We start from the raw sequence: 14,720 nt of genomic DNA on the forward strand, positions 1-14,720 counted from the left end.
ATAGTGTGATTGGTATGTATGCAACAACAACAAAAACCCATGTGAAAATATCAGATATAGCAAGTGACAATACTTCCTTGATTTTTATGTACACGAAAAGGATATTTTTAGCGTTACAGCTATTATCCCACAAAACCATTTTCTTTTTTTAAATAAAGTTTTATTTGGGTTTTCACACATACAAAATACAAGTAAAACGTCTTTTTTGAAAATAGCATGGTCCCGGGTTGAACTTCTTTATACAGACACAAAACTCAATTTCATGCTCCTTTTTGTGTTCTATTCCATATCTTATACTATTCTACATTTTCTATATAGTTTTTTCCCTCTTTTAATTTTCTCAATTTTATTTTGATTATCTCATCTCAATTCAAATCATTATATTTATACTTTTGTCTGTTCTGTTTCAATTTCATATTATCTTTTCTCATTAAATGAATTTTCTCCTGTAGTTACTAATTGGAGTATGACACCTTTCTATCTTTTAATTATATCCATTAAACTCTTATTTAAACTTCAATATATACCCTTAAGGTTATGACCTTCAATATAATACATAATACATAACTTCCAATCGAATTCTGCTTGGTACATTCTTATAATACACACTATATTCTTTTAAAAAAAGGATTATAAATATATATAATTATAAACCCTCATTCCATTCCAATTCAGTTCTATCATTAATAATCATTAAAATCTTAACATCTTTAACATTTCTTTTCAATTAAATATCATACTTCCTTAAAGACACATATAATCTCCATAATTAATTTTTCCCTTATTTTTCTTCACATATGTTTTATAAATCATTAAATATTCATTTTGTTACATTTATTTACTGACAAGCATTCCACTGAATTACGATAGCAATTTTATCAAACATTTTAATCATACATTGTTTCATATTTTCTAAAATTATTTCTATTTCTAATATAACAATACTATCTTATGTACCTTTGCAGAATCCCTTTTTCCATTAAATTTTCACCCATTATCTCTAAATAGGCCGTTTCTCTATATTTTGTTTCTGTCCTTTATAACTTCTTTTCCTTTCTCTCTTCCCTCTCATCTTCTCCCTCCCCTTTTTACCCCCTTGTCTCTCTACTTCTAATTCTTTCTTCTGCATTTCCCTCTTCTGTTGCTTTCTGATTTTATACTTATTTTTCACTCTATTCTTTTTTTGGGTTGTTTCTCCCAATCTTAAACTTTCCATTCTCTTTCCCCCCTTTCCTTTTTCCCCCCCATCTAAGATTACTTGTTCATTAAAGATGGCTTCTTCTTTGTCACAATCTTCTTGTTCTGCAGGCATTTCTTGTTGTTTCTCATAGTTCCAAATCTCCATTTCTAAGAAGTGAAATACAAAGCCAAAAGAACCTCTTCCTTCTTGTGCATCTTCTTTGTACTTTTTAAGTACATTTTCAGTTCTTCTAAAAGTGGAGCCATTTTAAATAGTTTTAAACAACCACCCGATTGATTTTAGTCATTCAAATACAATAACCAAAAATCCAGAGATCACCAAGTAATCCAAATAGTCCCAGGCTGTTTCTTCTTATTTCTTTTTCCACTTTCTCTTCCTGGGGTTTTACTATTTTGTTGTGATGTTTCAGTTAAAATGTATATTTTGGAAGTCTTGTTGAGATTTTGCTGTAAATTCTTTTTAATTCCAGGCAGTCTCCTCCCTTCCAGATCCTGCCCTTTTATTCTTTTTCTGTCCTTTCCTGTTTTCAAAAGCTTTTGATTATCCAGAAATCTTTATTATCCCTTTGACTTTTTATTTTCAGCATTAAATGCCTATTAATGTCAAAGTAGATTTTTTTCCAATTTCTTGCTTAAGTCTCTTAGCTGTCAGTATAGGAAAAGGAGAAAAAAAAAACCCAAATCTTTTCCCTTTTCTCTGTCCTTCGCAGCTTAAAAATCTTCTTAGGGAACAATGTTATTGTTTTTTTTTTAATAGTTTCAATTCCAGGGTACCTTATTTGTTGCTTTTGCTGTTTGACCCGGTCAACCAAAACTTTCTCTTCTTATCTTCCTCCTGCACATTCTTTTCCGGTCGAGTTCTTCTTTGTGGTGGCCATTTCTGACTACTGCTACAACCGCCTTCGGGAAAGAGAATAATGGCCAGCTGGAGAGGAGAGGTGCGGCTCTCCTCAACCCTGCAGGCAGTCTCCCCCTTCTTCACCACCTCTACGGGGTGGCTTAGCCCCGAAACCAGCCAGCTCGGGGGGTTCCAGCGGCGAGCACGGATTGAAACCTCGCAGAGACGAGGTTTCGGTCTGTCACCGAAGAAGCTCAAACCGGAAGTTCCCCACAAAACCATTTTCTATTTTGACAGGATGAAAATTTAAAATAGATAAAATATACTGAAATCTACCAACATGGACACTTCTGTAGATATTCCAAAGCCTGTAGATATTCTACTACCTATTTCACCAGTGGAAATGCTGGAGATATATATTTATTAGAAACGCTAAGCCCAACCCTGGAACTCTCCAATATCTGATAATAGTTTATCACATAATCAGTAAACGTTAACATTCTGTAACAAGGATAACAAGAACTTTGTCTTTTTCAGTTGAATTAAACCCCCTCAATCCATGAAAAAAATAAAGCTAATTTAAAAACTGTAGTAACACTTCAAATGTAATAATAATAGTAGATAAATTGAATATAAAATATGTTCATTTAAAAATAACATTCTATAACATAAATAATGTTTAAAATAATCAGGTTCAGCTGATATTCGTTTTGCTTAAAAAAAAACAAGCCACATCGTTGGAAGCTGACACTGAGAGCAACAAAAATGGTATTTCCTCTTTTCTTAAACACTGTCTTGTCTGCCAACAACATTAAAGCATTGTAAACTGAAAGTGCTAAATCCACTGGATAATTAAAAGAAAGGGAGGAAAAGATTTTTTCTCTTCCTTTACCCAGAACAAAAGTGTGGTAGTGGCCGATTTTGGCCTTGCTCGGCTGATGGTGGATGAGAAAAACCAGCTAGCAACCCTGAAGAAACCTGACCGAAGGAAACGGTACACTGTGGTGGGCAACCCTTACTGGATGGCTCCCGAGATGATCAATGGTGAGTTGAGCAGGAGAGTTGGGGGTTGGGATAGACCAGAGATGGGGAACGATGGCCCCTTTATGACTTGTCATAAAAGTCATAAAAGGGCCATCATTCCTCACTCTTGGGATAGAGCCTCACCAGGTCTGGCTTAATTGTGGTCAGCAAGAAGGGAAACAAGGATCATGTTTGAGAAGCTGCCAAGGAAGCCACCTCTATATAATGCACAGAAGGAATAACCTTGAGGAAAAGGAGATATTTGTTTCTGGGCACATTGAAACTAAGATAAAATGGGCAGCAAAAGAAAGGGGCAATTTCACTTACAACTACTTTGGGACGGATTATCATGAGAGCTCATGGATCCTTAAGGAAGCCATTTTGTAGGAGCACCCATGAGCTGTTTTACACATTCTAGATGAACTCACCAACTCCAAACAATAGTAAACCCTTGGCTAGGACGTCTGGGCCTGATAGCTAAATATGTTTTTTCGTCTTTTGTCATCTTTTTGCAGGGAGAAGTTATGATGAGAAAGTGGACATCTTCTCTTTTGGCATCATCCTTTGTGAGGCAAGTCCCAGCAACATAAAGCACTCAAGGAGGAAGGAAGGGTTGCTAGAGAAGTCTAGAGGAACATTTCCAGAGAGCGGTTCTGGCAGACGCCTGAAGCCAGCATTTGCTATCCTTGTTCTTACATCCTTTGAAGGAAGAGTTGTTGAACTCAAAACCTCATTTTGAGAAGCAAGAGCAAAAAAATGGAATGCCAAAAAAGAGGGGAAAGGGATGATTCTCTTGTTTTGAATTTTGAATGCATCTGCATGCAACTCTGGTAGATTACACCAAAAGTGATGTGGTTCTCAATAGAGAGAAAAAAATAGGAGAGTCTTGCTTATGATCAGGACCTGGTGTGGTATATGGATCAGGGCTACCACATCTGAGCTGTAAGAATCCAGACCAGTGTTTCTCATCCTTAGATACTTAGAATTCCCCTGGGAGTTGAAAACCACACATTTTAAAGTGGCTAAGTTGGGGAAACGCTGATTTAGACAATCACTAGATGGCAGCAGAGAGATGCAGAACATTTAAGAACATTTTAGAACTGCCACCTAAGGGTCATCTGGATGTTTTGCCTGCTTTAGTAGGGGCTAAAGTATTGGTCTAGGGCTGGGAAAATTCAGGTAGGTAGGTAGTGGGTGGGTGGGTGGATGGATGGATGATGGATGGATGGATGGATGGATGGATGGATGGATGGATGGATGGATGGATGGATAGATAGATAGATGATAGATAGATAGATAGATAGATAGATAGATAGATAGATAGATAGATTCATCTGTTTGGGATTTCTCACCAAGCTATTTCAGGCATAGACAGGTAGTCCTCAACTTACAACCATAATTGAGCCCAACATTTCTGTTGCTGAGTGAAACATTGGTTAAGTGAATTTGCCCCATTTTACGACTTTTCTTGCCACAGTTGTTAAGTGAATCACTGCAGTTATTAAGTCAATAACACCATTATTAAGTTATTTACACAGTTGCAAGGTGAATCTGGTTTCCTCTTCTAAGAAAGTCACAAAAGGTGACTATACAATCTTGGGACACTACAACTGTCATGAATCAGTGTCTGAATTTTTATCACATGACTAAGGAGATGCTGCAACAGTCGTAAGTGTGAAAATTGATCATAAGTCACTTTTTTCAGTCTCGTAACTTTGAACAGTCACTAAGTGAACTGTTGTAAGTTGAGGACCACCCTTAAACTCCCCCCCTAGTTTCCTCCACGTAATGTGAGAATGATAATATTAACCTCATAAAGTTAGCATTACTGTAAGATTTACTCAGGCATATTTCTATCAGAGATATTGAAATATACAAATAGCAATAGCACTTAGACTTATATATTGCTTTATAGTGCTTTCCAGCCCTCTCAAAGCGGTTTACAGAGTCAGCCTATTGCCCCCAACAATCTGGGTCCTCATTTTACCCACCTCGGAAGGATGGAAGGCTGAGTCAACCTTGAGCCTGGTGGGATTCGATCTGCCAAACTGCAGGCAGCTGGCTGCAGCAGAAGTAGCTTGCAGTACTACACTCTAGTCACTGCGCCACCGAGGCTCATATATAAATATATAAATTAAATGCTATATATGGACTTTTGAAAAGCCCTTGAAGCATCTGGCATGGGCCAGCCAGTATTCTACTTAGCTCTTCTATGTGGCTCAGTTTATCTCCAAAGGGCCATCTTTGAAGACTTGTTCTAGATTGTTAACCAAGCCTCTAGATCAGTCCAGAGAAACTTCTAACAACTCCTTTTTTATTTTGCAGATTATTGGAAGAGTCAGCGCTGACCCTGATTACCTGCCTCGAACCTTGGATTTTGGCCTCAATGTGCGAGGCTTCCTGGACCGCTACTGTCCTCCCAGTTGTCCTCCTAGCTTCTTTCCTATCGCTGTTTGTTGCTGTGATTTGGATCCTGAGAAACGGTCAGCAAGTGGAAACAGATGTGTGACATGAGAGAGTTGGGAGCCCCTAGATATGGGGATGCGAGGATATGTGGCTTGGAGAAAGGGATGAGTCTTCCTCAGGGCAGGTGGGGCAGCCCGGAAGGACGAATTAAGACAGTGCTTCTCAATCTTGGCAGCTTTGAATGTGTGTGAACTTCAACTCTCAGAATTCCCAGCATGCTACCTGGGGAATTCTGGGAGCTAAAAGTCTACATATCTTCAAGTTGCCAAGACTGAGAAACATTAAGTTAAGGCTTTTCCAGCCGTCCAATAAATTCAGACTGAGAATTTCAACTGTTTTTTTCTGCTCCCACATCTAGTTTTGTATTTTTCTTTTGCAACTGACCATCAATCTCACTAGATGAGAGTCAAGGTTGCTTCCAACCTTTACTGTCTGTGGGTCTACATAATGATGGAGCAATGCTTTCAACCTTAGCAACATGAAAATGTGAGGACTTCAACTACCAGAATTCCCCAGCCAGCAAGTAGAAGTCCCCTATCTTAAAGTTGTTGAGGCTGAGAAAGGATTAGTGTACAGCAGTGTCCCCAACCTTTTTTATGCCGCGGCCCGGTACCAGCATCAGCTGGGCGCCGCCATCTTGTTTTGATGAAAAAGTGCTTCCGGTGAGCTCACCGGAAGCACTTTTTCATCAAAACAAGACGCGGTGCTAGCGCTCGTGAGCTTTTCCGGGTAGAAATGGCTTTCTACCGGAAAAGCTCACGAAGCGGCGCCGCCATCTTGTTTTGATGAAAAAGTGCTTCCTGTGAGCTTTCTACCCGGAAAAGCTCACCGGAAGCACTTTTTCATCAAAAAAAGATGGCGGCGCCCAGCAAACCAGCGGCCCGGTAGGATTTGTTCCGCGGACCGGTGGTTGGGGACCCCTGGTGTACAGAACTTGGAGGAAACTATTCTCCTTCTTATTAGATCCTGATCCCTATTCAGCATTTCCCCCGTGTTTAACATTATTCTTGTCCTCTTTAAATGGAGAAACACATACACACAAACACACACACGCTGGGAATTCTGGGAAGTCCATATATCTTCAACCTGCCAAGGCTGAAAAATGGTGTGGTGACTTCAGGCACTGTCTTGGGCCCTCTAGGCCAGGGATCCCCAACCCTCAGGCCGCAGACTAGCACCAATTCATAGCACAGTAAGAAGCAGGCTACACAAGCAAGTGAAGCCCCATCCACACAAGTGTGGGATCCAGAAAACATGCGAAACCCCATCTCCCTTGGTCCATGGGGAAAAAAACCCTTCATGGCCAAGTATTCTTCATTAACGACTTAGATGAGGGACTAGAAGGGCAACTTACCAAATTTGCAGATGATACTAAGCTGGCAGGAATAGCTAACATCCAAGAAGATAGGTTCAAGATCCAGATGGATCTTGACAGACTAGAACACTGGGCCGTATCTAACAAAATGAAATTCAATGTAAAAAAAAGTAAAGTCCTACACTTAGGCAAGAAAAACCAAAAGTACGCATATAGACTGGGTGAAACCAGGCTTAATAGCAGTAACTGTGAGAGAGATCTTGGAGTCTTAGTGGACAACCAATTAAATATGAGCTAGCAGTGCATGGCGGCAGCCAAAAAAGCCAACGTAATCATAAATTGCATTAACAGAGGGATACAATCAAGATCAAGGGAAGAATTAATACTGCTCAATAAAGCCTTAGTAAAAGCACACCTAGAGTACTGCATCCAGTGTTCATCACATGTATAAAAAAGATGTTGAGACTTTAGAAAGAGTGCAGAGAAGAACAACCAAAATGATTAAGGAACTGGAGACAAAAACATATGAAGAACAGTTACATGAACTGGGCATGGCTAGTCTAGTGAAGAGAAGGACCAGGGGAGACATGATAGCAGTCTTCCAATATTTGAGGGGCTGCCACAGAGAGGAAGGGATCAAGCTATTTTCTAAAGCATCTGTAGGCCAGACAAGGAATAATGGATGGAAACTGAACAAGGAGAGATTCAACCTAGAAATAAGGAGAAATTTTCTGACAGTGAGAACAATCAACCAATGGAACTCTTGTCTTTGGAAGTTGTGGGAACTTCATCACCAGAGGCTTTCAAGAAGAGATTGGACTGCCATTTGTCAGAAATGGTGTAGAGCCTCCTGCTTGGGAAGGGGGATAGACCAGGGGTCGCCAACCTTTTGGACCTCAGGGACCACCAAACTCATAATTTTAAATCCCGTGGACCAGAGACCCTGGGAAAATCCCCCAAAAAGTCTGCAGAAAAATTCCCCATCCCGTTTTTCTACCTATTGATCATTCTTTATTTGGGATTTCAGGATACCATCTCCAGCTCCGTTCTCAGGGGCAGGGGAGAGAGAAACTTTTGGCTTCATGCAAGGAAAGCAGCAGAAGCAGCAGAAGTCTTTCTCTCCTCCAAACTCCACCAAAAATGACTCTTTGTGAGACTTGTCGTGCTGGCGCAGCCTCTTGGAGCAGGATGCCTTGCAGGGTCCCAAAGACTCATTTCTGGAGGAGTTTGGGAGAGAGAGAGAAAGACTTTTGCTGCTTTCCTTGCATGCAGCCAAAAGCAGAAGAAGGAAGTAGAAAGAAGCAGCCTGGTGGCCAGGTCAGGTGCATGGGATGAGTGGGGCTAGTTCCCCCCCCCCATAGTTTCTCCCCTCCCCTCACTACCTCATGTTGTTTGCAATGCAAGTGATGCAAGCCTTGTGTTCCCGTGGGCCACGTGGGTGGCACAGCCTTGTGTTCCTGTACAGCCTAGATTAATTGTTTTGGGGGGGTGCTTTGGGGTGACATTTCTCTGCAGATCACCAAAATTTTCTCGCGGACTACCAGTGGTCCCCAGCCCACTGGTTGGCGACCACTGGACTAGACGACCTACAAGGTCCCTTCCAACTCTGTTCATCTAATCTAATCTAAAGTATTTTATCCCTGGTGCCCAAAAGGTTGAGGGTGGGCTTGCTGCTCTAGGCCATTTGGGGCTTTTAGCCCGATCAAGCAAAACTCCTCACGTCCTTCTGCTTTTTCTCTCCAGGCCTTCCTTCAGTCGATTGGAGCAGTGGCTGGAAGCTCTCCGCATGCACTTGGCTATGCAACTTCCCCTGAGTCCACAGCTGGAGCAATTGGACCGGGCCTTCTGGGAGACACACCGGCGAGCTGAGAGTGGACTGTGTGCACACGTTGAAGTGTCTGAATGAGTACAGCAGGGGCAGGCAAGCAGCCCCAAGCCTGCATGTCTCTGTATGAGCTGGGCTGAGGAAAAGCTTCTTTTGCTGAGTCCTGCCACCAGCTGCACGCAGCTCACCAGCTAAGAGCTGGTTTTTGAAGAAAAAAAAACCCACTGGGAGCTGGTTCTCCCTGCTTCCTTCCTTGGGGGGATGAGTTCTGTGCCTGGCTTGCACAGGGATGGTCTGGGGCAGCCTGGGTTCTTGTAAATACTCCTTGTGAATACGTCCTCCTCCTTGCGCATCCCACAAAGTGGAGGAGAAGTGAGGGATCCTTGACTTTCTCCTTTCACGTTTTGTGGTTGCAAAAAGCTTTGCACGCCCCACTGAGCACATAAGCTTCTGTCAACAGCTGGCAGCTACTCACAAGCTGGCATTAAGGTGGGGGCTGCTACCCTGTCCCCCAAATACACCTCTACAGATCCTCTTTAAAAACCTTTGTCCTATCAAGTGGTGCCTTGGGTTTATGTGGACTTGCGTACTTGGATTCTCTGAGCCCCACTTCGTTGTTCTGCGAATAGGCCACGGGGGTTCTATGCGTGTGCTTAGCATGTGCTTAGCCTTTCCTTGGAAGTTGCAAGACTGAGAGATCTGTGCAGATGTTTGGTCTCTGTTCCCTGGAGCCAGTGTCTTGACTACATTCACACAACATGTTTTGCCCAGTCAGTTGAAGATTGCATTTGCACAATATATTGAGCTTATTGTTACTCTTAACCTTGGTTAGGATTTTATTTTTTTGTATAGCTTAGCCTGTTATGCAAACCCAGCCTATTTGATTCATTTGAAGTTGATATATCATGCAAATCCACACACACACACAAATAGCTCAATCCGGTAACCAGGTGAAATGTGTTATGTGAATGTAGCTCTGTCAATACCCATGTGTGCTGTGTGCATGTTTCACTGTGTGCACACCTTAGCTTCTTCCTTCCTTCTGTTCCAACCATGTTTGGCAGAAGTACATACAGTCCAAAGCTGCTTTTTTGTGTGTGTGAAAAACTATTTCCTAAGTAGGCAGTTTGCCCCAGAGAGAAGCTATGTAAGATAGAGCTGAAACTGTCTCCACTTACCTCTGCTCCAAATTACCACCCTTTTTAAACTGCTTGCCTACTCTGGAGATCCAAATGTGTGTTAAGATTTTGTTGCAAGATTTAATGTAGGCGTGCACATGCATACACCCATGTGCTGTTAAGCCCTTGAAAAAGCAGTCTGGATTTCTAGAAGGACAGGAAGAGAAGGAAACAACTAAGTCACCCTTCTAAAGGGAGATATTTGCACATCGCTTGAAAATCTAGCCAACTCTTTCCAGGTTCAGGATAGAACCATGGGATGTACACTCATCCCAGCCTTCCTCAGACTAGGACCAGGCAGATTTATTTTTCACTACAACTCCCAGAACTCCTCAGGCAACATGGCTTTCAGAACTGTGCAACTCCCAGAATTCTTAGCCCGTGGTCTGGAGGCCAGGCGAACAAAGGAATTCTGGGAGTTGCAGTTCCAACCCATCTGGAAAGTATTAGATTGGAGAAGAATGAGCCAATCTATGCACCAGGATCAACAATAAGATAGCATTATTTGGACCCTCATCTGGAAATGGGCAGCAAGTATTTTCCATCTGGGTGATCAGCATAGCAGAAAGGAGCCTTCAGAGGAAGACCAGCTAAATTCATCTCATCCAAGGATCCTCACAACTTAAAGAGATATTTTTTGACTTACCCTTATGGGTTGTGGGGGTACATGACTAAATGACCTCTTGTGCCAAAAAATCCCCCTGCGTATTAAAACCCTGTATGTCATAGGCAGGAGAACAGATCCTGCTTTTTCCTTCTCTCTCAAGCTTTTTGTGGACATGAAGGAGCCACTCAGATCTGCTATTTGGAAAAAGGCACGTTCCTGTATTATTTAGTGTAACACGAGGAGATTGACTTGATAAGTCTTTAGAAGGCAAAAAATGGAGCTTTTTCAGTTCCTGGGAGTGCATTTGTAAGTACCTGAACCATGAAAGACTTCCTGGGTTTTCAATACTAACAGTGTATACAATACTAAAAGTGTATACAATGTGGGTGGCCATTGGGGGGAAAAATAGACCATTTTCTCTCCTGGTATTCTAGCACCCAGGACAAACATGGGTTGTGCAACCAAAGTACAAGAAGGTCAGGCAGGAAGACTTGAAGGAGTTTAGCCATGCCAGCTGGGAAATCCCTAGGGACAACCTACCTCTGATTATTAGTGCTGGTAAGAAAAGGCAGGTCTAGATATCAGTGTCTAGGCTTCTGATTGTCTGGTTAGCTGCTGAGGGAGACAACGTGGATCCTCTTAAACTCTTCCCAGCGGGCTCCTGTTCTTTTCAAGGGAACACCAGCATCTTTTTCATTTTAACTGAAGGCCACGTTACAGTTGGTTTTTTTTAGGAGGAGGGAGAAAGAAAACATTCTTTGCAATCTCAAAATGAATTCCCTCCATAGACTTGTGATCCAGCTTTGTTAAGTCACTATGTGCCAAACTTGCATACAGACATCTTGGCTTTTTTTTTTTTTTTTTTAAAAGGTAAATTTCCTGGATCTTCTTGCTTAGAAATGGGGAAAGTTAACAATGGTGGTCTGAAATTCTGCAAATGCAGAAGTAGGAAGCAGTTCTCCTCAATCCATGGTGCACGTGTAACTGTGCAGCTTCTATGTCCTGAACTACGTGGAATTGGAAGCAGTTGTTACAGTATGTGGAGTGCCCCTAGATTATTAAATGAACCACAAGGAACCATAAAGACTAAATCTAACATGAATTTGGAACACAGGTTCTTGTAGTTACATATTTCTTCTCTTCTCACTTTCCTATCGCAAACTGAAAGTTATGCATAACATTCACTGTATGATTTGAAGGATTTGAGGAAATAGCACAAAACTCTGACCTGAGGAGAAATTTCAAGTATATCTGATTTTTTTAACAAAACCTGCCCAGTATCTAAGTTCATTCTTCAAAGAGTCAAGATGAAATGAAGACTCCCTATTTAAGAATAGCATACCTCAACTCTGTGTATTAGATTTGGAGAAAAACTTTGTTAAATTTTGATTTTGCATATTTTTGAAGCTTCCAGGCTGATACATCATTTTATAAACATCTGTTAGAAAAGGCGAATGCTCATATTTTTTGTGAAAGTGCATTTCATGTTTGATGCAAAAGATGACAGACCTTGCGTATTTTATGAATGATCTTCAGAGGGAAGTATAAGCAAGTATCTCTGCTCCATTGGCACCTCTATGTACATCTATAGAAATTAAGTGTTTTTCTCGAAGAATTTTGACGGCCACTTGAAACTGTGCCCCAGAGTGTGGATGTTGCATTTATATTTGTGTGGGGACCATGACACCGAGCCTGATGTGGTCTCTCCCAACTACGTCTGTGTGTAAGAGACACTCTTCTCATGCAGATGATCTGGTGGTTCTATCAAGAAAGAAGAGATGCTGGAGGTCTGCAGTAAAGGGTAAAAGAGGAATCTGTTTCCCCCAGACTCAATGTATCTCTTGGATAAGAGAGTCCCTTTGTTATCTGATGACCTAAAAGCCATTTAGAAGTTCTGACTTCTAAATTCATGCCTGCAATCTTGGTTTTGGACCATATTTGACTGTCATAGACATTATCTTGTCATAGACAGTGACAAGGAGTTTGGTTTCCATCTTCCATGTGTTTTCCATGCTGTTCCCCTAATTGTTTTACACTCTTCAGGTGCTGCTGATTGCAGCCAGCAGGTGGGCAGTTTTCCTGAGTCAGGCAGCTCTTCCACATGACTCTGGCACACTTGGGGTTGTGTAGTCCCTGTCGTTCCTGCCACTCAGGGTCATTGCTCTGTAACATAACTGAAGATAAGAGCTTGTATTATTTGTTCACACAGTCAACCTTGGTGAATTGGGGAATTTATCATATCAGTCTGCCTCAGTTGTCTTTAGAAGTGTTAAGGGAAGGAAAAGGAACGTGAATTAGACAAAGACTGTGAAATATTTATTCGCACTTTGAAAATGAAATGTGATGCCCTCTGATGACAATGATCAGAATTCACAAAACTGTGATGTAAAATTAATTTACATGGAAATAATAAAAGTCCTTCCACTCCCTTGTTCAAGCCACCTATTATTTTCTTCATGACATTTTTATGGAGGGTATTTGAAAGTTTTTCAGATCCCTTTTGCTGGCATTCAGGACAGCCACACAGAGCTGTGCTCATTGATCTGGATCCACTCCTTCATCCCTCCACTCTTAAGAAGTGGGCAAATCTTAAACATGATCTCCATGCTGCCTTTGTCCAGGAGGCCAAAGTCAACATCATAGATGTGTGGTGAAAGACTTGCCAAGCTTGTCAACTCTCGCCTCATTCCTAATATTCTAGATAACAATTATCAAGCCACTTCCTGATTTAAGTCAACACCGAGCTCCCTTACAAGGGTGTTAGTTGGTTTGCAAGGCAATAATTCCGGGTGAAAAAATTGGAATTGCTTCAAATGACCTGGAAATATATATATATTACCTCAACTTTATTCTGGGCCTCTATTTTCAGTTTTTTCCCCTTCACATCTGAATTTTTAACATCTTAGAGCCCCACTGTATTTTGTTATATACTGCAGGACATCGAAGCTTTGTATAAAATCTATTAATTGAAATCCTAATGTGTTCTTGCTTTTTTCAGGAAACTAAAGAGTGCACATCCTCTTCCCAGCATTCTTAGAAAGTAGGTTACATTAGAGGTCAGGCCAAAATTAAACCCAAGTTTCCCATTCTGGCTGGTTACAAGGTTATTGGTTTCTTCAAGCCTATTCATAAAGTTCTGATTAATCTGTAATCAGTGATAGGAGCAGGCAAAATACAACCTGTGATTTTATTTATTTATTTATTTATTTATTTTATTACCAGAGAGTAACATAAGCTGTCAATTTAGGATTGGGAGTTCAGTGTCAAGAAATATTTTCCTTAATTTTTTGGACATCCCTTTGGATATCCCTTGGAAGGCCCCATTGCTGTTCCTTGCTCTATTCTTAGAAGTCTTTCTCAATCTTGGCAACTTTAAAATGTATGGACTTCAACTCCTTGCTGGCTGGGAAATTCTGGGTGTTGAAGCCCACACATCTTAAAAGTTGCTAAAGTGGGAGAAACATTGCTTTGGAAGCTGCACCTATCTTCCTTCAACCAGGCAGCAGGGGCACATCCTTCTGTCCTTGAGCTAGGAAAGAAGTCCATCAAAATAATTTGGACTCTCAACCATGTTTTACTTCTCTTCAACAAGACTGGGAAGTGAAGTGGTCCTTGTGTACTTAATCTTTGCTGCAGAGTAGCAATCTTTGGATTCCTCGGCTTTCTTTTCCTTACCACATACATTCACATATCAGTGGGAATAGCAACTCCCAATCATTCTGTGTAGCATGCCAGGACATGTTCAAAGGGGCATGTTCTCATGATGCCACCTCCAGCCCAGCCTTCAGCAGACAGGCAACCAGAAGTCTGTAGTGGTACCACTGGTAAGGTGGAGTTTTCAAAAGCTCAGAGTTGGTTTGGATTTTTCTGTAGAAATAATCTATTAATTTTCCAATTATTTTGGATTACCTTAAATCTAGGAATAAGCATATTTGTATTGGAATGTCCTTTCTGCACATTGACCTGAGCAATGGAACCTGAATTTCCCTGGCAACAGGAGCCCTGGATGGTGAATATGTTGCTTCACTGCCTTGGTTGGTGACTGTCCAAAAGTATCTTCTGTACCAAATACTGTAGAAGGCCAGTTCCACTTTTCAAAGAGTATCATTTCCCCACTGTAGGAAAAGTAGGTACTTTCCAACCCAATGACATACCTTCTGTGGTAGATGTGGCTCTCTTGCATGAATTGAAGATCTCGCTGTTTTGATGCAATGCAATCACAGACCAATCCCCACCATTAAATCAAAGAAGACTTTCACATACATCAC

General features: G+C 41.2%; 1 protein-coding gene across 2 annotated transcripts in view; it reads left to right on the forward strand.

The window, feature by feature from the left end:
- Positions 1-11,308, forward strand: part of LIMK1 (LIM domain kinase 1) — a 53,743-nt gene extending 42,435 nt beyond the window's left edge. Inside the window, exons 13-16 of one of the 2 annotated variants that reach the window (XM_087958882.1) lie at positions 2,935-3,082; positions 3,577-3,632; positions 5,387-5,544; positions 8,586-8,882. In XM_087958882.1, coding sequence (XP_087815008.1) covers positions 2,935-3,082; positions 3,577-3,632; positions 5,387-5,544; positions 8,586-8,748 — 525 coding nt within the window. In that variant the 3' untranslated portion in view covers positions 8,749-8,882. Of the gene's footprint in view, positions 1-2,934; positions 3,083-3,576; positions 3,633-5,386; positions 5,545-8,585 lie in introns of both variants that reach the window. The other variant, XM_026671670.2, reaches the window with a different exon arrangement.
- The last annotated feature ends 3,412 nt before the right edge of the window (positions 11,309-14,720 follow it).

Source organism: Notechis scutatus, chromosome 1 (genome assembly GCF_049901735.1).
Source record: "Notechis scutatus isolate UNSWTSFEM ecotype Mainland chromosome 1, rNotScu1.2, whole genome shotgun sequence".
NCBI lineage: Eukaryota > Metazoa > Chordata > Lepidosauria > Squamata > Elapidae > Notechis > Notechis scutatus.